The 25,928-nt window shown below is 44.4% G+C and overlaps 1 protein-coding gene across 2 annotated transcripts in view; it reads right to left on the bottom strand.

Moving 5' to 3' along the window:
- Nucleotides 1–25,928, bottom strand: part of LTK (leukocyte receptor tyrosine kinase) — a 160,971-nt gene that overhangs the window by 101,693 nt on the left and 33,350 nt on the right. For both annotated transcript variants that reach the window (XM_043548470.1, XM_043548471.1), the window contains exon 2: nt 2,302–2,415. In XM_043548470.1, coding sequence (XP_043404405.1) covers nt 2,302–2,415 — 114 coding nt within the window. The remainder of the gene's footprint in view (nt 1–2,301; nt 2,416–25,928) is intronic.

The following is a 25,928-nucleotide window of genomic DNA, read 5'->3' as shown; positions in this document are numbered from 1 at the left end:
CTAAAACCTCCTTATCCCTACTGGAAATACCCCTCCTGATGCATCCCAAGATTGCATTAGCTTTTTTCACAGCCATATCACATTGGCGGCTCATAGTCATCCTATGATCTACCAATACTCCAAGATCCTTCTCCTCCTCCGTTACTTCTAATTGACGTGTCCCCAGCTTATAACTAAAATTCTTGTTATTAATCTCTAAATGCATGACCTTACACTTCTCACTATTAAATTTCATCCTATTACTATTACTCCAGTTTACAAGGTCATCCAGATCCTCCTGTAGGATATCCTGGTCCTTCTCTAAATTGGCAATACCTCCCAGCTTTCTATCATCCGCAGACTTTATTAGCACGCTCCCACTTTTTGTGCCGAGGTCAGTAATAAAAAGATTAAATAAGATTGGTCCCAAAAACGATCCTTGAGGAACTCCACTGGTAACCTCCCTCCAGCCTGACAGTTCACCTTTCAGTAGGACCCGTTGTAGTCTCCCCTTTAACCAATTCCTTATCCACCTTTCAATTTTCCTATTGATCCCCATCTTATCCAATTTAACTAATAATTCCCCATGTGGCACGGTATCAAACGCCTTACTGAAATCTAGGTAAATTAGATCCACTGCGTTTCCTTTGTCTAAAAAATCTGTTACTTTCTCAAAGAAGGAGATCACGTTGGTTTGGCATGTAAAACCATGTTGTATTTTGTCCCGTTTACCATTGATTTCAATGTCCTTAACTACCTTCTCCTTCAAAATTTTTTCCAAGACCTTGCATACTACAGATGTCAAACTAACAGGCCTATAGTTACCCGGATCACTTTTTTCCCCCCTTTCTTAAAAATAGGAACTATGTTAGCAATTCTCCAATCATATGGTACAACCCCTGAGATTACAGATTCATTAAAAATTCTTGCTAATGGGCTTGCAATTTCATGTGCCAATTCCTTTAATATTCTTGGATGAATATTATCTGGCTCCCTGATTTAGTCCCATTAAGCTGTTTGAGTTTCTCTTCTACCTAGGATATGGTAATATCTACCTCCATATCCTCATTCCCATTTGTCATGCTACCATTATCCCTAAGATCCTGATAAAAGTGCCTCTCCACTGTCCTCCTCCCACTTGCTTTCCAGGACATTGGGTTGGGTTTTATTACAATGGGGAGGTAATGACAGCTAATTGTTCACCTTCTTCTAGGCATTTCACATCCTGGAACAGTTTCAAAAACTGCTGAATGCACAAGGAACACATACAAAAAGAATGAAGGGAAACAATCTAAAATAGAAGGCAAAAATATGGAAAAATTGCCCCAATCACCACAAGAGGAAATTTTAGTCACCACGGAACTGCTATGAAGATACGTATTCCATAGGATTCCAGCCAGCACAGACACATCACTTCAGGGAGGAATTCCACACTGTAAGATTCCTAGGTGACATTGACAGGGTAGTGCCATGAGGATGTTCTTACTGCAGGAGGCCAACTCCTAGCTGGCCCTTCAGGGCACTCACACTATTGCATAAGAGAATAACTTCTCTGGTATGTGAACAGTAACAATACACTTATCCTGCTCTAACGGAAAGGGTCCCCTATCAGAAATTGCCTCATGTAGTAGCCTTCCCCCTTTGTTCTTTCCTTAAGCAGAGCTATGGTGGGAGTGCAGACAAGAAAGGACAGAGTTTCTGAAGCCTTGTGGGTATTGAACTGTGCACACGCTCCACACATGTACAGAATCCTCCAAGAGTACCACAGCTTTGTACAGTTATCTACCTTTCTAGCAGTGCCCTTTCTAGCTCATTCTCTGAGCCCTTCACAAATGTGGGCACTCATCCAACTACTCCTGGTACCACAGGAAGCCCAGTTCATCCTACCTTCCTTGCAGCTACTCGCTCAGTCCTGTTCAGTTTTTGCAGACAGATGGGAGAAAGAATTTCCTTTGAAAATAACTTCACTCTGTATTACTGCCATGGAGTTTATTTTCTATTTGCTGAGGAAACAGTTCCATTAATTAGCATTTGCTTCAGGGACTCTACATATTCTAGTGATTGTTTTCATAGTGTGTTGATGGAGAAGACTTTTTGTTCTGGGCTTCCCACCGCAGAAATGGAGACAGTGCCTTAAGGCTACACTAGCTTGTTTGAGTCCGTTCCATTCATCCTATGAAAGCCAGCAGCTTGGCTTTCTGGTAACCAGACACACACATGGAGATGGGAGGCTTCTGATTATCAAGGAGGGCAGCTCATCTCCTCTGTTCGGTGTGGGTCCTGCTTATGAGATAGGAAGGACTAAAGGGACAGGAGTTGTACCTGGACTGGAAGACTGATCAGATGACACCATCACATTTTTGCCTTGAGACAGTCTGGGAGGGGGACTCAGTAAAGAAGGGTTTTTCTCATATAATCCAGAGCAGGACACAGCAACTGTAACAAAACAATAAAGAATGGGGAACGTTTAATGTTTATATATATTGATCCAGGCTTAAAATTCTTAGGGCTCCAATTCCATTACAATAGGAACATCCACCCAGCATAACCCATTTTAGTGCAGTATATTGCACCAAAATCTGCCCTCATCCTACAGTTGCAATACAGTGCTCCTCCAATGAGGTCTTCATTATAGCAGTATGGCTCCCAGAGATGCACACACTACAGCAACATAACTCACCTAATGATGTCCTCTTTAGTACAGATATATTCTGCCCAGCTATGCCCTTGTTATTGCAACATACCCTCCAAAGATGCACTTGCTATAACAATATACCCCCAAAGTGCCCATGCAACAGCAATATACTCATCCAATGACACCCTCCTTATAGTGTAGCCATCTATTTGCCTAGTGACGTTTTGGGTGTGTTCTATACACAGGAGGAATATATAATTTTAGAAGTGGCTGGAAATGAGAAGGTGGAGGCAACACCATCTACCAACCAGCAACCCTTGAGTCACCAGTCATGAGTGAATGCTTTGCAGTTCACAGTCTGAGACCTACTATTCCAAAACATTTGTAAAATAGTTTTTCTGTGACATGTGACATACAGAATACACGACAGGATGGTATAAACGCTTTATGAGCATTCATTTGGGACCTGCATAACTTACCTCATGGGTTCACCATGCATTAACGATGCCATGCTGATAAAACCTTTACACCACTGTACAAATCCAGAGTCTCTCTTTATTGCCTTTCACAAAGGCTGAGATTTTCAAAGGAGCCGAAACCAAACAATGTTCTTGTATTTGCCAGATGCCAATTTTAACTGATGTCCTAGTTGTAGGTGCTCTCCATTCTCCAGTGAAAACGGTGTTATATTGATTCATATTAGTAATTCCCTTGTACTATGTCTATTTGAGGGATGTCTTTGTTATCTATAGCCACCACAGTGATGACTCTTCCTTTTGCTCCTTGCTTGGACTGCATTTTTTATTCACATCAAATTTTAGGCAGATTTATGGGGGTGGGCTTTGGTAATTGTGGTGAAAAGACCAAGTCTTAGAACATGTTGAAGGACATAAGAATTATTCTGTACCCTGAATAGCCCTCATTTCTCATGTTTTAGAGGAAATAACAAAAACACCATGGTAAAAGTGACCTGTTTTGAGCAGAGGTGTTGTCCTACTGGATCAAATTCTTGTCATACTAGAGATGACCCTTAGTCTCCATCATCCACCAGGGAATGCTTTGCAGTCCATACTGTGACAGTTTTGAATAGAGGAGCTCTCATACTGCAGGCAACCCTTGTCATAAAGGAGGTAGAGCCTTGGTCTCCACAAACCACAGCCAAAGATCTCATGATTTTCATGCTACGTCCAAAATATGCAAGGACCTCGATGCTTTATGATCTGAGCCTGTGATATGTGATAAAGAATTATCAGGAGGAATGTCTAAAGCACAAAGAAGAGAACACTCCCCAAACACTGGAATGTGGTTGGGGAGTCAGAGAAGCCGAAGGGCTTAACCAGGTACTCCTAGTGGCCATGAATGGAACAGAAGGATGTCTTCCATTTGTCATCCTCCCAGACGTAGACCAAGTTGTACGCATCCTGCAGGTCAAGCTTGGTGAAGACCTTTGCTATGCCAACCCATTCTAGGAGCTCATTGATCAGTGGAAGAGGATACTTGTTCATGGTAGTATTATTCAGGGCATGATACTCAACACAGAGGAGCAGTGTCCCATCTTTCTGTTTAAGAGACAGGATGGAGGCTCCTGCAGGGGATTTGGCAGGCTGGATGAAGTTCTCAGCCAGATTTTCATCCAGGTAATCTCACAGGGCCTTGAGCTCAGGTTCCAAGAAAGGGTAAATGTGCCTAAAGGGGATCTTTGCCCATGGCTGGAGGTCTACAGGGCAGTTGTAGGTTGGTGTGGGGGTAGGACATTGGCCTTCCTTTTATCAAAGACATCTGCAAGCCACTATACTTGGCTGGAATTGATGAACCAGTATTGTCTGAAGCTGAGGTAGTATCGAGGAGGAAGGATGCCTTTCCAGGGGTGGGGTTCCATCTTCTCCCTGCTGGGTCTTCCTAGGCATTGCAGCCATTAAAACCCAGAGTTGAACCATACCTCCCACACCAACCACGATATGTTTGGATTGTGGAGGGTGAACTAGGGGAGGTCCAATCTTATCCGAAAGTGCAGCAAAAGGATCAGGTAGAATTGCATAGTTTCCTGGTGGTCTCTAGTCCCGACCTGGGAAGGGGCTCTCTCATAGGAAACTGTCCCAGGAGGTCAGCATACTGCTGTGAGTGGTCTCTGCCTGATCTGGCACAAGCTTCCTCTGAATGGGCAACTGATTGACTCAAGCAAAGGCCAAGTCTCTAAATTTGCCAGACACCCCCGAGTCAATCAATGCAAGTGAAATACAAGGGTGTGGCACAGGCCCAGAGCTGGAGAGGGAACCTGCAGATGTGGTTGGCAGGGCTCCGCCTGTGCTGGGGCACATGTAGGCAGCAGAGGGGATCTGTTTGGAAAGCTTGCTTCTAATAAAACACAACATTACAGCTGATGAGGATTGCTTCTGCCTTTGTCTAGCCCATTTTGAAGTCTTTATGTTGAAAAAAGGACTCCAGCGTCAGCACCTTTTTTATTTTTTGATTCACTCTGGAGAGTCAACTATTCACTGGCACCAGTGGACTGCTTGCAAAATATCAACAACGATAACTTTCTTTCTTCAGAGAAGTTATTCTTCTGCGATGTTTAAGAGCTGATGGACAAAGGACATGTTATACCTAACTTGCTGTACTAGATGCTCTACCTGATTCTATGGGCCATGGGTGAAATTCTTGTAAGTACCTAAGGGAGTTAGGCGTGCGTCTCCCTTTGAAAGTCAATGGGAATTGGGTGCCTAAATCTCTAAAGCACGTTTGAAAAATCTGACCCTTTGATAAGTAGTTTTTTGGTCTTTGATCCTCTAGTGATTACTGAAAACTTCCCTAAATTTGCCAGGTAGTGTGGAAACGGGGATTTCCTTTTGGATGGTTGGTAAAAAGGATCTTTCTGTGGCCACAGAGTTAGGACATAAGCAGAGGGCAGCAAACCGGCACACAACTCTAATACCACACTGTAGATAGACAGCAGCAACCTGCCAGTGCAGACATTTCTCTCAGGTTGCAACTCTGACTCTCAGGAGTTATTTGTGTACACAGTAGAGGGAGGCCAAGATCCACCTCCCTAGAAAGAGAAAAGGCTAGTACCCAGCCAAAACACCCATTCAGTCCCTGGCTTCTCTGTAGAGACTGCCAATACAAACTAGGAATATACTGAGGCCACCATGTCATTTCATGATCAAATACATGAGTTTCAGATGGTAATGGGATTTGAACCTTGAGTTGAAAGATCCCATCTCTGCCTGATCATCTGGGTGCAAGGATGGCCGCAGCACCGGCAACAGCAAGCGGCATTGGTTAACGAACCCTCAAAACTTGTGGTGATTGTCATCAAACCACTCTGGCAAGGGGATTTTCAGGCCATGCTCCAGGGCTGCCACCATGGGTGGGCTCAAGGGTCCTGGAGATGTCTGGACCTGCACTCGGAGAGAAGCGTTCTATAACTGCAGCTGGGCAATTTGATTCTGGAGGCTCTCGAATAGGGACGTTGTCTCTGGGACTGCAGCACCCAGGTGCTCAATCAAGGCCAGTAGGGTCTGATACAGTGGAGTCTGTGCAAACTGTCAGGTCCTGGTTCCAAGCAGTCAGGCCTGGTGGTCAGAGAGGAAGTTGAAGCCAGGTTGTCAGAGTCCACAGATAAGCCAAATTAGTACCATAGCTGAAGTTCAGATGCAGGCCAAGGGTCAAAGCTGGGTGATCAGAGTCCATGGGTCTGGGGGTCAGGAGGCAGATGCAGGTCTGAAGCAACGTCAGAGCAGGGTACGGGCAAGGCTGGAATAGGAGGAACAACCGGCTGGCAGTCTAGAGAGACTGTTGCCTGGTGCCTTGCAGTGTGGGCTCCTGGCTGGGTAGTGCTGTTGCGCAGACTAATTTGCAACTCTGGAGGGGTTGGGGAAATACCTGAGCCTGGGGTCATCTGACCCAGGCTCTGCTCAGGGATAGGCTGCTGCCACATGCCTGAGGGCTGAGTCACTGCAGGCTCTTTTGCAAGGGTGGGTCATGGCAGCTGAGTGAACAGCACTGATCTGGCTGTGGGTTTGCCTCACAGCCTGCAGGGAACACCAGAGGCACCAATTTAAGTGAAATGAAACAGGGCAGGAAGGTGAGAAGAGAGGAAATTTATGAAAAGTCTTTATAGAAGTAAAATCTCCCTCTAAAGAACCTATAAGAAGAAACAAACAATAGAGTAAATGTAATAATACTCCACTATCACCACAAATACAAAGGAACTTTCAACACTGACACAAATTCATCACCTCTGCTATAATAAAGCACAGTATCCAGGATTATTCACTACTAAGAAACAACTCAATTTCCTCCATTTTCTTAAAGCAAAAGCCTTTAGGGACTGTAACAGGGCCTCCTTGCTCCTGTTTCTGTCTCAGTTGACAAACCACAAAGAAACCCTTGCTGGTCCAAAACCTTGTGTGGTTTATTTATTTTAACCCTTCTGCCAGTCAGAGTTGGCAGCAACAAGGGCTGGGTTCAGTATCTAGGGGTTCCATTTCAATAACACAATGCAAAACCGGCTCAAGCCCCCACCCAGTGACCTGGGACAATTACATACCACCCTCCTGGGCGCCTCTAAGAGGCAACACTTCCCCTCTCGCAAGCACTGACTCTGAGTGTAGCAAAAGCCTTTTAATAAAGGAGGGAAACAATGTGGCATTTTGTTGGGGAAACACCACAAACAGGATTTATAACACAAACCATGAGCAAAAGACCCACCCCCAAGTAAGTTTGGCAGTGTCCTTTTCCTCTCAGGGTCTTAAGTCCAGCAACCCAAAAGTCACCCCTCCCACAGTTTCTGTCCTTGGTCAGTGCAGCCCCCAGAGTTCAGAAGTTCATCTGCAGAGTTTACCTCCCAACCTGGGTGGAAGCGGGGGGAAGGTATGGAGAGCATCTTACATGCTCCGCTGCTCGGGTCAGTTGTCACGCCTCTCCATGGTGTTCTGCTGCAGTCTTCACCACCAGCTGCACCTCTCCGCTAGCCGCTCAGCGATATGTCTTCAGGTCCCCCCCTTTAACACAGCATTCAGTGATTTCAGCTGTTAGTAGGGGGGCCCCAATGCTGGCACACTCAGAACCACTAGCCCAAAGTAGGTCTAATGCTTAGACTTAGGTATCAGTGATTTCAGCTCTGCAGCACGGAGTCAAAATTAGCTCTGTTATTACACAGTGGGGAGAGAGCAAAGGGGTCAAAGTGGCATTTAGGGCCCTTAGAAGGGGGCTCACACTACCAGGTACACATACCTATCCTCCCCCTCCCCTCAGTTCACTGGGCTTTGGAACCCATGTCCCTTGCCTAGCAAGTGCTACTTAGTTGAGGGCGAGGCCCTCCTTCATAAAATGCCAAGTACGGTTCTACTGTCCTTGAGTCACATAACCAGGATAACAACACTTTATTACTCATGCCCCAATAACAAAGAGACTGGGGATCCCATAGCAGCCAAGGTGACCATTTGGGCAAGCAGTCCCATCATGCAAGGCAGGGTGGGTGTGCCCATGCAAACAAGATCAGCCCCTGAAGTCCTTTTCCACAACTCACCCCCAGATGTCAGGGTAGAGCTCATTCTGACTCTGCTTACATATTAAGGAATCCCACCACCTTCACAGCATACATAGCACCTTTAACAAGCAGGAGCAAGCAATCACTTCCCCCCTTTTCACTTCCTTCCTGTGCCTATTTGTGGGCTCTGGCTAATGGCTTAATTAGCCTTTCTGCCCTTCCCCACCCAAAAATTAGGCACAGCTCTGCTTAGTCAGCTCCAACCTGCCTTGCCTGATTGGAGCTGCTGTGAACAGAGGGTTGACTCAGGCTTTCATACCTAGCACTCTGTCATAGGGACCTCCACGATTGAGATGTTGCTGTTTCTTGTGCTGTATTTCACCACAACACCAAGGAACCTGTATCAATTTGTCCCCCTCAAAATAATGAATATCCAAATTTTCTTCCTTCTGTCTCACAAGTTGCAACACTGGTTTATGTGATGGCAAAAATCCCGATTTTAGGTTTCTGGTAATGTGGTGATCAGAAATGGTGTACTTGTTTTGTATGATGTGTTGTTGGTGTTAATTTTGCTTATGCCATCTGAAATGGCATTGATCTTTTTCACATCTATGTGACCTTGTAAACTCATGTCTAATTTGATGCCTACTGTCACCCATCAGTCTTTTTTACTGTTACTGATTGCTAGGATTCTCTCTCTCTCATAAAGTGTACTATTTCACATTATTTTCCCCCAAGCTATATTAACCTGCATTTTGCAAGGACTAATCTAGTTTGTTACTTTCTGCCATGCTTCTAATCTGTCCAGTCATTACGTGTTACTGCTCTGTCCTCCTTGATGTTTGAAACTCCTTCTTCTCTGTAAATGTCAATAATGAACTGTTGACTCCCTTGTTGGGATAATTAATGAAGATGTTGAATAAGACCTAACAATGATCTCTCTGATTCTTCACTGGATGCCTCCCCAACTGGACACGTTGTTTATGTTATACTTTATCTAGGATCTTTGATTCAGTTTTCAGTCCACATGAAAGTGTTCCTACCCAAATCAAGTTGAACAAATTTTCCAATTAGACTTCGGAAATACCATGTTGAATACTGAAATCAGAGTACATTCTGTTTTCAGCATGCCCCATGGCTGCTAATTTTGTAGTTTTACGTATATATATCTGAACAATCAAGTTAGCCTGGCGAGATTTATTTTTTATAATCCCCTGCCATTTAGTGTTTATGGTTCTGTCACACTGCAGATGAAAAAGGCAACGTTTTCGATTGTTCTTGAGCTCTGTTAGAGCCACAAGGGAGCACTGCTCACTTACACCACTGGCATAAGGCTGCTCAGGGATCTTTGGGGTATTGGGCACAGTGAAGCTCTGTTCTGCCACACTCTGTTCTTGCCCCTTCCCGCCTCTTGCTCCAGAGAGAGGGCAGTGGCTGGCATAGTAGGCAGCTATGCATCTCTGCCAGCTTGACACTAATGGAATGTCCCCCTGCATGAGGGCAATGCTCCACTAGTCATCTCTAGCTATTTTAAATCCACTTTGCACCACTTAGAGCACCAAGTGGACTTAGCAGACTGGAGAATCTGTCCTCAAGCTTTTATTTCTCAAAGTATTTGTTTCAATATTTTACAAGGAATAGAAGTTAGACTGACAAGACAGAAATGGCCAGAATCGCTAGTTTTTCCTGGTTTGAAAGTTGGTACTACATTTCATCCAGTCTTCAACTGTCTTTGACTTTTCAAAAATAAATGCCTGCAGTGCAATGAATTTGCTAGCTAATTCCCTTAATATCCTAGAATTCATATTGTCCCGACTGGTTGATTTGGGACAAGTTAATGTTTGATTCTGTGTTTTGAACTGCCTGTTCATGCCACAAAGACACGTAATGATTTGCCCTACACTAACATTTCCAGAAGGTATCAAAACTATACAGTGCAGAAGATTTTTTGCATTACTTTATTGTCAATACAGAAAGAGTACAACAAAAGAGAAAGATGTTGAGTAACTCAGAGAGCCACCTAGCGATTTACCAGATCACAAGATCTACGACTCCTATGACAGCTAGGACAAAAAACCCACTGATACATTTATTATATAATGCCTCTCCCATTCCTCACCCCCATACCTGGGCTGTACTCCCTCTTCCCTCAGACATGCAATTATTGTTAATATGAATCCACACAGAATGGCTAAGTGTACCCAAGGATCATTGGAGAGATGGACAGAAAAGACAAAAACGTGATTGGATGGAGCCCAATCTGCTAATTACACTATTCCCTTAGTAAAAACATTTTCCTGCCCTATACTGATACAGAGCAAGGAGCCTCTTCAGACTGATGGATTCTATGGTATCAGCAGATGTGGTCAGATGGCACATCTGAGCAATATTCTTTCCCTCTACTGGAGGGAAAGCATCATCAACAGCCAAAGAACCAAAGCCATTTGACAGGATCATCTTACAAACAGTGTCCCCTCTCCCTGCCTTCCATTGTATCAGATACATATTCAGACATACAGACACTGAACACACACAGAGCAAAACATGTTACCATTCACTTTGACATACCAGAATACACACAGACATTGCTCTTCTTCAATGAATCTGAGGTTCCCCATTACCTTTAAAATAACAGAATCCCAGTTTCAATTTGCCCTAAGTTGATAGCGATGGAAAGTTGTTACCACCTGACAGTGGTTCATGGTCTATGTGAAAAAAGCTGGTGGTGTCAATTCCATTCCCTTTGTGGACAGATGTGTCCACATCACCAATACACACAGTTGAGACCAGGGGGCAGTCTCCACAGAGGTTCATTAGGAATGAACTACCTCCCTACACTTAAAGAGGAAGTACATTTACTGGGTGGCGTGAGGAAATTTGCACTGTTGCTGCCTGTCCTCTGTTCTGGGGGCAGAGAACGTCACCCTCCGGGGCTGTTAATCTGGCACCTTTCACCAGCATTAACTTAAAAACATAAGGAAGAAAATTAATATAAACAGAAGAGCTCCTTAGTCTTGGGGCTGGGCCTTTTGGGAATACTGAGCCTAATGCATTTCATCTTCAGTACACTACATCCTCATTCAAGGTTTCTCTCTGGTACCTATTCAGTCTCTGACAGAAAGGCAACTCTGTCTTTGGCTCTGTCTTTGTCTTCTAGCTTCATGAAAATCCAGGAGAAGCACCCCCAGTAATGAGATTCATTACTTCTAATGGCTTATCCATTCAGTCACATTAATTAACTCATGAATAGGGATCTTAGAGATACATTTGATTACTTCCCTCTATTAGCACAGGTATAAAGCTGGGCTTGTTTTCTGTCAAGAGACTACATTCTAAGAGAAATTTATATTTTATTTAATGTGCTGTGTTATTTTCTGACTTGCAGATTTGTAGGTCTCCCTTTAATTTGAGATGGATGAACTGGGGGACTAAATACCTGCCTCCCCACACTCCAAGGTGGGGTGGGCTCACCTTCCAAATCAGGGTTGGTTGGGACCCACTGCTGGATTTGCAGAACTTACAGTATCTAGTATTTGATCTGCAGGAAGCCCTCTTCAGTCAAACAGTCTGATCAGCGCCAGGGGTGCTGGAACAATTTGTATAGTGGGGGTGGTGAGAGTCATTGACCCAAACTGTAAACCCTGGATATGATAGAAACCACTTCGAGCCAGGGGGTGCTCCTACACCCCCAGCATCCTTGGTCCCAGCTCCCCAATCAGTGCAATCATCAGACAGCCAGTCCACTTCCTTTCAGTAGCTTAAACAGAGCTCTGATGTATAATCAAATGGTAGCCTTAGCTTAGCTGTGAGAAAAACTTCCATTCACCAGAGGTTACAAATCCTGGCCTTCAGGGAGCTGATAAAGGAATGCGTGAGCACTCTGGCTTTAATAGAAGCTCAGTGTCAGCACCAGGAAGGGATGTAGAAGGGGAGATAAGGGCTTGATTTGTCTTTAATAGAGGTGCATATGCTCTGTGAGAGGGGAGATGTGAACTTCTCTGATAAGGCAGCTTTAGGCTTTTGAGGGGAGAAAGATGTATGTTCAAAGTCAACACCCTTTGGTTCTTTACAGTCTTGCTTCCCTGCATGAGAAACCAGTGACAAATCCTCCCTGAATTCATCCTTCCATCTTTTGTAATAGCCAGATGGCACTGAATAAGGTCTCAGGTATAATTTCACCCCTCACCCTGTTACTTGTCTCGCTGCAGAGAATGAAAGCCTGTTTCCTGTGTATCTATAAAATCTGATGAGCAGATAGACGAGGCTCGCGAAGCCTGTGGCTGTGTGCTCCACAGATCTGAAAATGTTAAGGCAATCTTGGCTTTTATTTTAAATAAAAAACATGTTCCCAGCCCTTTCTGTTGCAGAGATAGCCCTGAAAATATGCACTGATCACCAGGTTTGAAAGTCTCTCATGGTGCTTTCTTAATCTGGGTTGAGATTTTCAAAGACAGCTAAAGGATTGGCCACACTGCTTCCATTCATTTCAAGGGCTCACCATAGATCTTCCCAGGGCTGGCATTTGGGGTCCACGAACACATGTCGGTGGATTTCTCACTTTTGGGGGAGATCCTAGATCAGTGTGCATCTGGCCAAGGAGGGTTCCCACCCAGCACAGTGCTACCAGCTCTCTCCAGGACACAAGTCAGTTGCGCCAGCTCCTCTACTGAACAGCCAGTGAGGCCGCTCAGTACTAGGAGGGACAGTTTGATAACATGACTGGTAGAATAACGTGACTGGTGGATGAAGCATAACACTGAGAGCAAGGGACTACTGCACTCTTACCCCAGGCCTGACACTGATTCCCTCTGGGTAGCCTTGGTGACGTCACTAAGGAACATATTGGATCAGAGCACTTATCCATTTAGTCCTGCCCCCGTCTGAAGATGTTTCAGAGGACGGTCACAGAGTAACTCTGTGGCAGAGGTAAGAACAGAACGTAGAAGTCCTGATTCCCATTTCTTTGCTCTAAGCAGTAGAGGAGACCTCCCACAACAGCTATGTTCCACTGGGACCATGCAATTGTCAACCTATTTGGGGACGCTCATGAGCACAGGAGACAGAGCTTTCACAAGCGCTGGACCTAGATTGTAGAATGCACTCCCAGAGATAGGAATGGCCATAGGACTGATGTGCAAAACTCTTCAACTTGGCTTTTCCTCAAAAAGGTCTTCACACACAAAGGTATGTGCGCGCATGCATAGCACCCATCAAGTTATTTGTCCTACAGGCTAGGAAGGAAGGTAGGAAGGAAGAAAGAGATTATTATTATTTCTATTTTTAAATAATTGGAAGGCATTCAGATTCTTTGTTAGCAAGGGGCATATAAGTACCACTTCTGGCCTTCAAATAACCCCCAGCCTCTCCAAGCTCAACACCAGAAGCAAGCTCCCCACAGATCAGGACACACCAACTCAAAGTGGCACCAGACCCTCCCAGAACAACAGATGCAAAACCTGCAGACATATCTCCACTACTACAATGATCAACAACATCCCCCAGAATTCACCTTTCAAGATCCATGAGTCCTACACATGCCTCTCACAACATGTGGCGTACCTCATCCAGTGCACTGAATGTCCCAATAAAAACTATGTGGGTGAAACCAGACTCACTACTCTCTTGAACGAATTCATGCAGGAAAATTATAACAGACAAGAATACCCTATCACCTGTGGGTGAACACTTTTTCACAAAGCAATCGCTCTGTATCTGACCTCATCCTCTGAGGAAACCTGCATAACACTTTCCAAAAGACACGCTTGGGAGCTTAAATTCACAACTCTGATAGACACTAAAAATCATGGACTGAACAGAGACTCCATGCATCTGAAGAAGTGGGTTTTTTACCCACGAAAGCTTATGCCCAAATAAATCTGTTAGTCTTTAAGGTGCCACCGGACTCCTTGTTTTTTTATTGGATTTATGGTTTATTACAACAATCTTTAACCTCATAATCTCCCTTTGTGTCTTATGACTACAGAGGTGTTTACGGGCCACTCTACCTGGAATGGTCCCTTACAATATGTGCTAACTACTTATGGTAAACAAGTTGTTCCATCTTGCATTTAGCTGTGATGCTCAGAGTACCTTTACCAAATCTGAAGAAGCGCTCTGTGTGGCTCAAAAGCTTGTCTCTCTCATCAACAGAAGTTGGTTCACTTAAAGATATTACCTCACCCACCTTGTCTCTGTAATATAAGCACCTAGATAGAAGCAATAGCCCCCCCATGTGACAAAGGCAAATAAAGGTTAGCGAAAAGGAATTACTACACAGGGAGAGCACTGGACCCAGTTTTTAAAGCTTAACAACAAGAGTTTAAAAAAAAGAAGAGCCTCATCGAGATAATTTAGTTTGGGGGAAGTGAATTTAGGCTGCTAGGTAAGAGATTAAAGCCAGGACCTCCATGGTAGCATTCTCTGAAATGCTTCCAGTTTCACGTGCAGGGCCAGGAAGACAGGCAGAACTGCAGGGTCTTAATGTATGGATGAGCCAATGGTGTAGGGAGGAGGGTTTTAGGTTTATTAGGGACAGGGGAACCTTTTGGGAATGGAGGAGCCTGCGCAGGAAGGATAAGCTCCACCTAAATCAAAATGGAACCAGATTGCTGGCATGTAAAATTTAAAAGGTTGTAGAGGAATTTTTACACTAAGGGCTGGGGAAAAGCTGACAGGTGCACACGGTTCAGGTGGAGACATCCCTTAGGAAAGGATTTATTAAAGGGGGAATTCTATAGCCTAGTAAACCAAATAGGAAAGAAGTTGGTAAAGTACATATAGAGGCTAGTGAGGAACAGTCAAATGTATAAGAGTCTCATTTAAATATAACATGTGAAGGCAAGCAACTGAATATTGACCAAATGTGCAAGTGCTTATATAGAAATATTAGAAGTCTAAATATTAAGATAGGTGAACTAGAGTGGCTGGCATTAATTGAGGATATTGATATAACAGGCATTATAGAAACTTGGTGGAATGAGGATAATCAGTGGAATATGGTAATATCAGGGTATAAAATATACAGGAAGACAGAGCAAGTCACGGAGGTGGGGGACTGGCACTATATGTGAAAGAAAGCATAGAGTCAAACAAAGTAAAAATCTTATATGATTCCAACTGTATTATCGAATCTCCGCGGATGGAAATTCCAGGCTTGAACAATACGAGTATTACAGTAGGAACACTGCAGCTCCCAGTGGCCAGGAACGGCAAACTGCAGCCAATGGGAGCTGCGGGGGCCGTGCCTGAGGAGGGTCAATGTAAACAAAATGTCTTGCGATCCGCCAGCAGATTACCCTGATGGGCCGTGTGCCAAAGGTTGCTGACCCCTGCCTTATGGCTTAGGCTTCCCCTGCATGAAACCTCAAATAGACCTGAGATGACAGGATCAGGACCCAAGGGTCTTTTATATGGTTTTCTAGCAGCCACCTGACCATACAGTCCTGGGTGTACAATAGGCTTTTGATATAACCTTCTGTTTCCTAAACCTCACAAGTAATTAACTACATGGATTAACATAAGATAATTTATCCATTAAGCAGTTTATCATAAACTTTAGAGAGACATATAGACAATGACATTGCACCCAAGATTCATCTAAATGTTAATATTCCCTTTTGATCTATGAATCAATAGCTATAGTGACAGACAGGAACTGTTTGTTTACATGGCTAGCATCTATAAGTAAACACATACAATTAGTATCACTTCTAACAACATAGGTTTGCATTTCAAAGTTCTAGCCTATTTACCATGAAATGGCTCTAATTACCATTCGCATACCTTTCTAACATGACTTTAAAGGTTGGCTCTGGGTTATTTAGCCCGAAAGCTGCTTAACCCGTTCTGGCCATATGTCCAACTTTGTACAAGATTCGTTGCAATTATATAACAGTGGTAGCAACAATGATTTGCATGATTATATTTTAATTAGATAATGTCACATGAACGACCAGCTGCTCCTGCCAAAGAGCTAAACCCAGTCCTTTCTCCGATGCATCACACTGGATGGCCAGTGGCTCTCCTGGCTGCTAGTGTTTGAGGACATGGGAATCCATTATCATTTGTTTCAGTGGATCAAATACTTGCTGTTGGGGACCTGCCCAGTGCCACTCAACATCCTGTCTTGTGAGCTGACATATGGGTTCTGCTACCTCAGCCAGGTGTGAACAGAACTTGGAGAGAAAATGTATCATTACTAAGAAGTGCTGTAACATCCACTGAGGCGGGCATGTCTCTGACTGCCTTGATCTTGTTGGGATCTGTTTTCAGTCCATTGCTGTGAGCAGATGTCCAATGTATGTCACCTCACACTGTCTGACTCACATTTTTCCTGGGCTGAGTTTTATGTTCTTGTCCCTGAATTGCTGTAGAAAGACTTGTGATTTTCCATCATGGTCTCGTTCAGCTTCTGTATCATTGCTCACTTCACCAAAATGAGGATATCACCTGCCACTATTTTTACCCCAGGCAGTCCTCCCAGTGCTTGGATGAGTCTTCTCTGGAATACTTCTGGGGCTAGGCTTATGCCCATTGCCATGTGCAGCCATCTGGTTTTGAAAAGACTGTCAGCATACTGGACTCTTTCTCTAGGTGTATGAGCCAAAACCTGTTCCTCACACCACAGTGATTCTCTTACAAAGACTCTGGCTTTGGAAAGTTCTGGCAAGAGGTCGTCAGCTGTGGGCAGTGGATAGTGGCATCTTTCCAATGCCTGGTTTTGTGGCTTTGGGTCTATGCGGAGGCATAATTTGCCTGATTGAGTCTTTACCACCACCATGCTGCTTACCCAGGCGATCCTGGCCTCTACAGGTGCTATGATACTCCCCATTTGCAGGATTTTGAGCTCCATGTATGCAAGATTACATAGTGCCACTGGAATTGTTCTTTGTGGCAAACATACAGTGGGGTCTACTTCCAGTCATAGCTTTCCTTCGAGGCACCCATCACCTATGAAAACATTCCCAAATGCTTTTAAAATTGTTGCCATTATCCATGGGACTCCTCCTTTTGCTTCTTGCACTTCAGCCATACAATTCTGATGCTGTGTCCTGATCAGATCCATGGCTTGCACGACTCTGTTCCCTAAGAGGGGTCTGTGGTGCCAACCATCAGCCACCACAAACTTCAGTTGGTACCGTCTGTTATTTTTCAAGTTAGTTAGTGTGAAGTCACATTTTCCTGTGCTGTCATTACATATCATTAGATTGTGCCTGCTCTTTGTAATGGATGTGTTCAAGCCCAATTCACCCCAAGGAATCACACTGCAGGAGGCCCCGCTATCCAGCTGAAATTGCACAGAACGTTTCCCCGTTAACATTGCTGTACGCATGGAGGTTGGTTTTGTGCCTTGTTGCTTTCCTGTCCTGACAGCCTGAACATGATATGCTCTCAGACAAGGAGAGAGTCAGGATGTCATCACCACTGGCTGAGGTGCCATCCCCCTCTTGGACAAGTCTGACTGAATCTTTCTGGGACCTTCCTCTGCTCTTGGACACACAGCTAAAATGGTTCAACTTACCACATTCTCTGCAGAGCTGTCTTAGTGTGGGGCACTTCTCCTTTACCCGCTCATGCTGCCTCCCAGAGTAATGCATCTCACTATGAGTATGGAACACTGGCCACCTGCTCTCCTTTGCTGTTGTCTCCTGCATGTACTCCTGGGGGTGTTGTGCCTCCTAGGGCTTTCATCCTTTCTGATGTGGCTTCCATGGCACTCCCAACATCTAAGCATCTGTCTATGGTGAGATTGCCTTTCTGAAGCAGTGGCTCCCGCAAGTGATGATCCCAAGTGCCACAGACTATCCTGTCCAGATTTAGGAAATCTGTCAAATCCCCCAAACTGCACATAGCAGACAGTGTGCATAAGGCTCTAACATAGGGCTCTATCTCCTCCCCTTTGGAGTGGGCGCTAGTGAAAAACTTGTTTTGGTCCACAGTTTCATTCCGCTTTGGAGAACGATATGTCCGAAGGCTCCTAGGGCTGCTGGGAGGCTTGAGGCAGTGGTGAGCTCCAGAGTGCTGCAGACCTCTCTGCCTTGTTCCCCAATAAGGTAAAAGAATAATTTTTCTTTCCTGCTGTTGTTGCCCTCCTGCATGGCCAGATCTCGGAAGAGCTTGAGCTCCTCTTTGCACTGGGTCCATTGTTGGGGTGTGTTTGTGTCTACAAAATCCAGACCACTAGAAGACTTCAGACTGAATTCCATGGCTCACAGTGCCAGCTGTTGCACTTCAGAGAACTCACCAGTCAGATGCTACCACCATGTTTCACTTGCAAACACTGAAGCTGAGCACAGGTTAAGTTGAACAAAAGTGGAACTTTATTAAACCCAGTGGACTGCTCTGTCCATGTGTCTGCATTGCTTCCAGCCTAACTCCCCGTAATTCCTGTTTTTCTCTTCTTCTGTCCCCTCCAGGGAACATGGGCCCCCTAACTCCAGTTCCCTCGATCGTGATACAAAGGGAACATTAGAAGATTTAAAACAGATGGTGACTCGCAATTGGCATTAGGGAACAGTGATACTATTTGCCTCTGGGACATTTGTCCTAACCACTCCTTAGAGTCAGTCCTACACAAAGAACAGAAAACACCTAAACAAAACCAAGCATGACATAGCTCTGCATTTCTTGAAGACATCTAGAATCCTGCTGTCAGGGTTCCTTCCCCACTCTGAACTCTAGGGTACAGATGTGGGGACCCGCATGAAAGACCCCCTCAGCTTATTCTTACCAGCTTAGGTTAAAAACTTTCCCCCACAGGGAAAGAGACCACTTGGAGACTTAACTGCATTTGGCTATTTCTTTTTGGTTAGGATATTATTCTCAAGCTTCCCCAGGAAAGGGCGTATAGGGCTTGGGGGATATTTTGGGGGAAGACGTCTCCAAGTGGTCTCTTTCCCTGTTCTTTGTTTAAAATGCTTGGTGGTGGCAGCATAGGGTTCAAGGACAAGGCAAAGTTTGTACCTTGGGGAAGTTTTTAACCTAAGCTGGTAAGAATAAGCTTAGGAGGTCTTTCATGCGGGTCCCCACATCTGTACCCTAGAGTTCAGAGTGGGGAAGGAACCCTGACAAGAAGTAACACATGCCCACTGCCAGTGAAAAATATCAGTGTCTGTAGATGCAGGCTCCAGGTGGCTGAACAGGCCACCGTAGGAGAACCTGTTTTAAGGATAAAAAGTGGCTGTGTGATCAGAAAAATATCAAGGTTCAAATATGGCTGTTACTGCCAGATACCCAATCAGAGGCAGAGTAATCCTCTCCTCTGACAGATTTCCTGTCCTGAGCTCCATGCTTGACCTCAGTCTTTTGTGTTTCGTTAATTGGTTGTGTTAGTGTGGGGTTATTATTATTTTTATTTTCATTTTTTGTAATGAGAAGATGTAGCAGTAACCGCTGGTGTTTGTGGACCCTGACCACTTCAATCTGATAAGGCTACTAACTGGGACCAGGAAACACAGTTCAGCTCTTCCAGGTGTCATAGTCTTATTATTACATATACTCCTTATTTCAGTTTAATTTATTTTCAAGCTTCCTCAACCATCTAGTAATAATAATAACAACAACAACAACAGCACTTTGCATTTATACAATGATTTTATCCAAGGAACTCAAAGGACCTTACAAAGGTGTGTAAATATTCTTAGCCCCACTTTGCAGAGAGGTAAACTCCTTTGTAAGATGCTAGATAGCTTGGGTGACATTCCCTGGTCACAAATTGGCAGAGTCAGAGTGGGAGGCGATCAAGAGAGGAAACAAGGTGTGGGTAGGGAGAAAGATTTGATCCGTAACTGCCTGGGGAACATGGAAAATGACCAACACCATTGTCTTGTTTAAATTTTCCCTTCCCCGCACCTTCTGCTCACCTTCCTGTGACTCAAGTCACTCTTTTTTAGCTGAGTGATTTCAAATGATAATTACTTGCATGGAAGGAAATAGAATTCCTTCATTTTATTTGCAATTTAATATTACAATAATGGTTTATTTTCATGAAGGAGACTAGAGTGTTTATTTTGAAGTCAGCTGCTGGCAACCCCTTATAAAACTGTAGGAGGCTGTGGTTTATTAGAGCTGTGTGAAATGTCAATTATGCAAAGAGAGTCAGGATAGTCCTATGGCAAATACACAAGGCCTAGGAGCCAGAAGAGCGGGGTCCTGTTCTTACTCTTCCATTGCACAACCTTGGGCAGGTCACATCACCATTTGCATTACAGTTGAGTTCAAAGGGCCCGATAAGTATTGGTGGCCACTGGGCTGGTACTGTACAAACACAAAGGGAAACACAGTCCTTGTCTAGAAGTGATGACAATCTAAGACAGACGCACTGAATGAGTGCGGCGAATGGAGGGAACAGTAATAAGCACATGTGCTGCTGTCATCTAGTTATGTGCAGAGCTTGATGGTTCTGAAACACATTCAAAAGGATTTAAAAAGAACCACACCACTTAAGTATCAGGAGTCCCAAATTCATGTGCAGCCAAGTTTTCAAAAGTGGCCACTGATTTTGGGTGGCTCAGGTTTTAGGTGCCCAGCTTGAACATCTCTGTACCTCATTTTCACCCTCTGTAAAATGGAGTAATAATTTTTCCCTTGCAGGCGTATTTTGAAATGTGATTCATGAATATTCATAAAGTGCTTTGAAATCCTTGACTGGAAAGGGCTAAAAATGTGCACAGTATTATTAAGCCCTAAAAACATGTGAAAATTGCCAGCTTTTAAGGTTTCATTGTAAACTTGGCTCAGGTTCACTGAAAACTTCATTAAGGTTCCAAAACATTTAGAGCAAACCTGGCCCAAGTTTTGAGTGAACTGGACGTGATTTATTGATTTGTATTGAAAACGTCCATGATTCGTGGTTGTGGTGCCAGACCGAGTGAAACACAGTGGTTTAGTTAGAGTGAGCTTGAATTTCTGTGTTCAGTTGAATCTACAACCAGAGTGAAATCTACCTGGATTGTAAACACATGGGGTTTACAGACAATCAAAAGGCTCCCACAAGGCCCTGTTAATTGAAACCACCATGTTTTGAACAGCATGAGATTTTTGTAAAGAGAGTGTCACATTCTCCTGTGTCAGAAAGCTGCCCTTTAAAAAGTGAATTTAAGTGCTGCATGAAAGGTGCTGAATTGAAATCCCTGGAGACTGTAGTTTTCTGTTTTATCTACAGATCAGAAACAGAATGTACAGTGGCACTGCAAGCTTCCCCCACATAGGTCCTTCAACCCTGACCTGGTGTAACCAATTATAATACTGAGAGCATTGTTTACAGTCTCCATGGCCTATTCGGTGCTTGGCCTCTCTGCTGAGCCTGCCATCAAAGGTGGTCATTAGCAGCAGCTGGATCCCCTGTCCCAGGCAGAGAGACCCATGCTACATTCAGACTACACTAAGGGCTTGTCTACACTGGCAATTTACAGCGCTGCAACTTTCTCGCTCAGGGGTGTGAAAAAATACCCCCCTGAGCGCTGCAAGTTTCAGTGCTGTAAAGTGCCAGTGGAGAGCAACGCTCCCAGCGCTGGGAGCTATTCCCCTCGTGGAGGTGGTTTTCTTAGAGGGCTGGGAGAGCTCTCTCCCAGCACTATGCTGCGACTCCACAGCCATGTGAAAGCGCTGCCGCTTGTCGTTGCCAGTGAAGACGTGCCCTTAGCAGGGACTCCTATGGCTAGTAAGGCCGCTTCTTTGGGTGCTCATTTGGAGCGCATATGCAAGCTGCTGTTAGGTCTTGGTGCAACACATTTGAATGGCATGCACGACCCATGCCTTTTTCAGGGGGAGTTAGTGCAGCTTTCAATTAGCACTGATTCTAGCAATTCTGTGTCCTGCCCTAAAATTGTGATTTCCCCAGAATTATTTTACTAGAAAAATCAGGATGTTACTAACCACACAAAGACAAAATAGACAGTCTCATCTGTATAATTCTGATAGATTTCCGGGTTAACAATCAAATGGTGCGGTATCTAACAAGTGTCTCTTGTTAAAAGCGGGACAGAGCCTGCCTACTTGTTGGCCCTTGGAGATCAAAATGCACGTAAGAGTTCCCATTGATTGTTAGGGAAAGTCAAGCCATGTTTGCATCTAAAGAAGCCAAGCAGTTCTCATGCTGCATGCCTTTATGGTAGGCCCTATCATGCCAGAAGGAAGGGATGATGGGCCATCAGATAGTGGAAGGTCACTGGGAACCAGTACACTTGATGATATGTTTGTGCAGTACACGTGAAGCTTTTGTGCAACAGAGGTGAGTCAATAAAAAGAGGAACAAAGCAGAAGAGTTAATAAAGAATTGACTATTGACCCATGAATAATAGCCAAAGGATACCACACTTATTCTCGATGGGGAGGAACACAGGAGAAGGCAGGTGAATGCCTGTGCTTAGGGATCTAGAGCAGTTTCCATATAAAGAGAGATTTAAAAGACGGGCACTGTTCACTTAGAGATGACTCGGGGGGGACAGGATCGAGGTCTATAAAATCACGACTGGGGTGGAGAAAGTGACTAAGGAAGTGTTATTTACCCCTTACATCACACAAGAACCGGGGGTCTCCCAATGAAATTAACAGGCAGCAGGTTTAAAACTAACAAAAGGAAGTACTTCTTCACACAACGCACAGTCAACCTGTGGCACTTTTGCCAAGGGACGTTGTGAAGGCCAAAAGTGTAACTGGGTTAAAATTAATGTAAATACACACGGCCACAGAGGATAGGTCCACCAATGGCTACTAGCCAGGAAGGTCAGGGACGCAACCTCATATTCTGGGTGTCCCTAAACTTCTGCCTGCCAGACGCTGGGACTGGACGACAGGGGATGGATCGCTTGATAATTGCTCTGTTCTGTTCATTGCCTCTGAAGCTTCTGCCACTGGCTTGGGTTTGGGGCGCTTTCATGCACCTTAGCTGGGTGTGCCTCTGCATGCTGGTGCCTGAGTGATAACAGTGCCGGGAGGAGGTCGCTGCTTGTCACTGGCAAAGCATTGTGAGAGACAGTCCAGGCTGGAGAGTTAAGGGGGCACAGTGGTCCCACAGTTCCAGGTTGCACCCCGGGGATTCTGTCACAGTCACTTACTAGGATCATGTGGGTACATCTCACTTCATCAATTCCCTGTCATTGCACTGGTGCACCTTAATCCCTCCTATTCTCTGCCTACAGCACACAACCGTTTACTCTCCTGTGGGCTGTAATACTTGGGTTCTAATTCGGGTTGTTACGTTTAGTGGGTGGGTGGTGTTAGTGGTCTGTGATACACAGGAGGTCAAACTAGATGATCTTGTGGTCCCTTCTGGCCTTAAACTCTATGTCTCAAAACTAGGGAGAGCAAGAAAAATAAATGATTTAAGAAACAGATAAAGAAGGCGAGAAAGAGGGAGGGAGAATGACCAATGGGAAAACAGGTGGATTAAGAAGCAGAGACTGGAATCAGAGAAAGAAAAACAGAAGCAGCATAAAGAAAAATACAAGTCTGGGGTGAGTGGAGGGAACATGCAAGAGAGCAAAACCCCTAGATTCAGCCACTGGAGTGCGTGGACCATTTCATTTTGTTGAGGTCCATGGAGAGGTTGATACTTTATATTCCGAAAGCTGTTTGGGGCCAGTAGAATTCATTGCTTTCTCTTTTATTTCCAAAGGGTTCTGATTTTTTAAAGCCACTCAAGCAGGAGGATACCCTGTCACCAAGCACACTACAATGACAGCTTCTGATTTATATTTGTATTAGCCAAGGTCGATGCAGATGGACAGGTGTGGAAGTGTAGCATGTGAGGTCTCCATACACACATGTGCATGTATTTCTTTTGTGGTTTCTCTGGAATATAAGTATTGTTCCTCTGCTGGGAGGCTCAAAATCAAATAGGGTAATGCTGTCAATCTTCAATATAGACAGATGCAATGGTTAACTATGCAATGTAAGGCTACATAGAAGAAATAAAGAAGGTGTTAAAAAGACCCACTGTCCTTCCCCACTTTCACCCCATGCCTCCTTCTGGATAGGGGGCAGCTTGGCTTCCTCTACTTTCCTGGCACATCTCTTACCCCTTGAGACTGTTTCCATGTACTGAGTGGGTATAGGACTTACCTACCTTGCAGGGCTGGTGTTGTGAGGTTTAATTAATGTATGTTTAAAAACATTCTGGGGTCTTCTAGTGAAAGTTCCCATAGAAACACAAAGTCAATTTAAAGGGCATGACTCCAATTTCATGTACACAACTGAGATTCCACTGACTTCATTGGAGTTACTCCCAATTCACACTGGTGTGAGATCAGAACCAGGCTCAAAGTCGTCTCCTTGTTATTAAGACATTGATTCCATTAAGCATCCTACTTAAGAAGAAAGCAGACTGGGAATATGTTCCCCCTAAAACACTTGCCTCCACGTGTCTGGCCAAGATTTCAAGATTGCTCAATAAGGGTATGGCTATTCTAATGTAGCCGCTCTAAGCTGATGGGAGAGTGCTCTCCTGTCTCCTTAATTACTCCAGCCCCGGCGAGTGGCGGTAGCTATGTCGGCCGGAGAAACTCTCCCACCGACCTAGCACTGTCCATATCGGTGCTCATGTTGGTATAACTTATGTCGCTCGGGGGGTGATTTATTCACCCCCAGAGCAACATAAATTATGCTAGCATAAGCTGTAGTGTAGACATAGCCTAAAAGCATTAAGCTTGCCAAAGGACTTGTTTGTATCATTATTTGTTCAGCCTGACAGTGTGACTGGTGCTGTACAATACAGTAAAGGAAGATGGTCTCTGTACCAAGGAACTTTTTTTAAAAAAAAGATGCTCTTAACACCCCTTCCTCACCTTCTGGGCTCAATTTCCAATATAATAAAATACACACACACACAAAGAAGAAATCTTTCGTTTTCAGACTGTCCAGGCCTACAGGTCTCTACATGACTAATCCAATAGTGTTAATAAAATATTCTGAATAGGAGTCAGCATGGCTCCAGCTGCCTCAAGAAAAGGGGGTTTAAAAGAAGAAATTATTTCTATTTTTAAATCCTGACAATTCACTCGTCTTAATTGTTTTTTTTTTTTTTAAAAAAAGAACAACTAGATCTCCCTTGTGCTGGGACCCTGCTAAACTATCAGCATGGGTTTCCTTCTCTCCCCACTGAGTGTGGGCACAAGAAGGGGGGAAATGAGCAGGTACTTTGTGTTCACGCATCCTCTTTGTCCTCTTTCTGCATAGAGTATCTGCTTGCTCATGTGCCAAAACACATGCTCGTTTCCCTCTGGCTAATGAGGCCAGCACTAGGAAACCACATGCATGCTACATCCACACATTCTTGTTCGCACACAAGTTTGTGCTCAGATACTCTTTCAGAGAGGGGATTTCTTCATCTTTTTATCATTCTAATACATTTCCTGACAGGTCCTTTCCCAACAGGTCTTTTATTCAGCTTTTACACACACACACACATGAATGCATACAACTACAGGCAAATGCCTGTGCCACAAGATAGTGCCTCATCCAACTTGTGTCTCTAATATCCTGGGAGCGACACGGCTACAGCACCACTGCACACAAACATATAGATGTGCATTAGCTCAAGTGTATGTGTATACATTACACACATTAGCAACTGGTGAACCTCAGAAGATTTGGAGTCTTGTTTCAGTTTCACTAAGAGAGAAAAAACCCTGGATCCTACTTCCAACCATTTCGTAGATTTTAAGGGCAAGAAGGGGCGATTGTGATCATTTAGCCCTCTGTAATCACAGTTTTGTTCCCCTGGTAGGTATTTATAGACTGTGATCAAGTCACTCTTAACCTTCTCTTGGTAAAGTGAAACAGATTGAGTTCTCTCACCATAAGGCATGTTTTCCAACCCTTTAG

The sequence above is a fragment of the Chelonia mydas genome, chromosome 6 (genome assembly GCF_015237465.2).
Source record: "Chelonia mydas isolate rCheMyd1 chromosome 6, rCheMyd1.pri.v2, whole genome shotgun sequence".
Lineage (NCBI taxonomy): Eukaryota > Metazoa > Chordata > Testudines > Cheloniidae > Chelonia > Chelonia mydas.
This window is presented reverse-complemented; position numbering and strand designations above follow the sequence as displayed.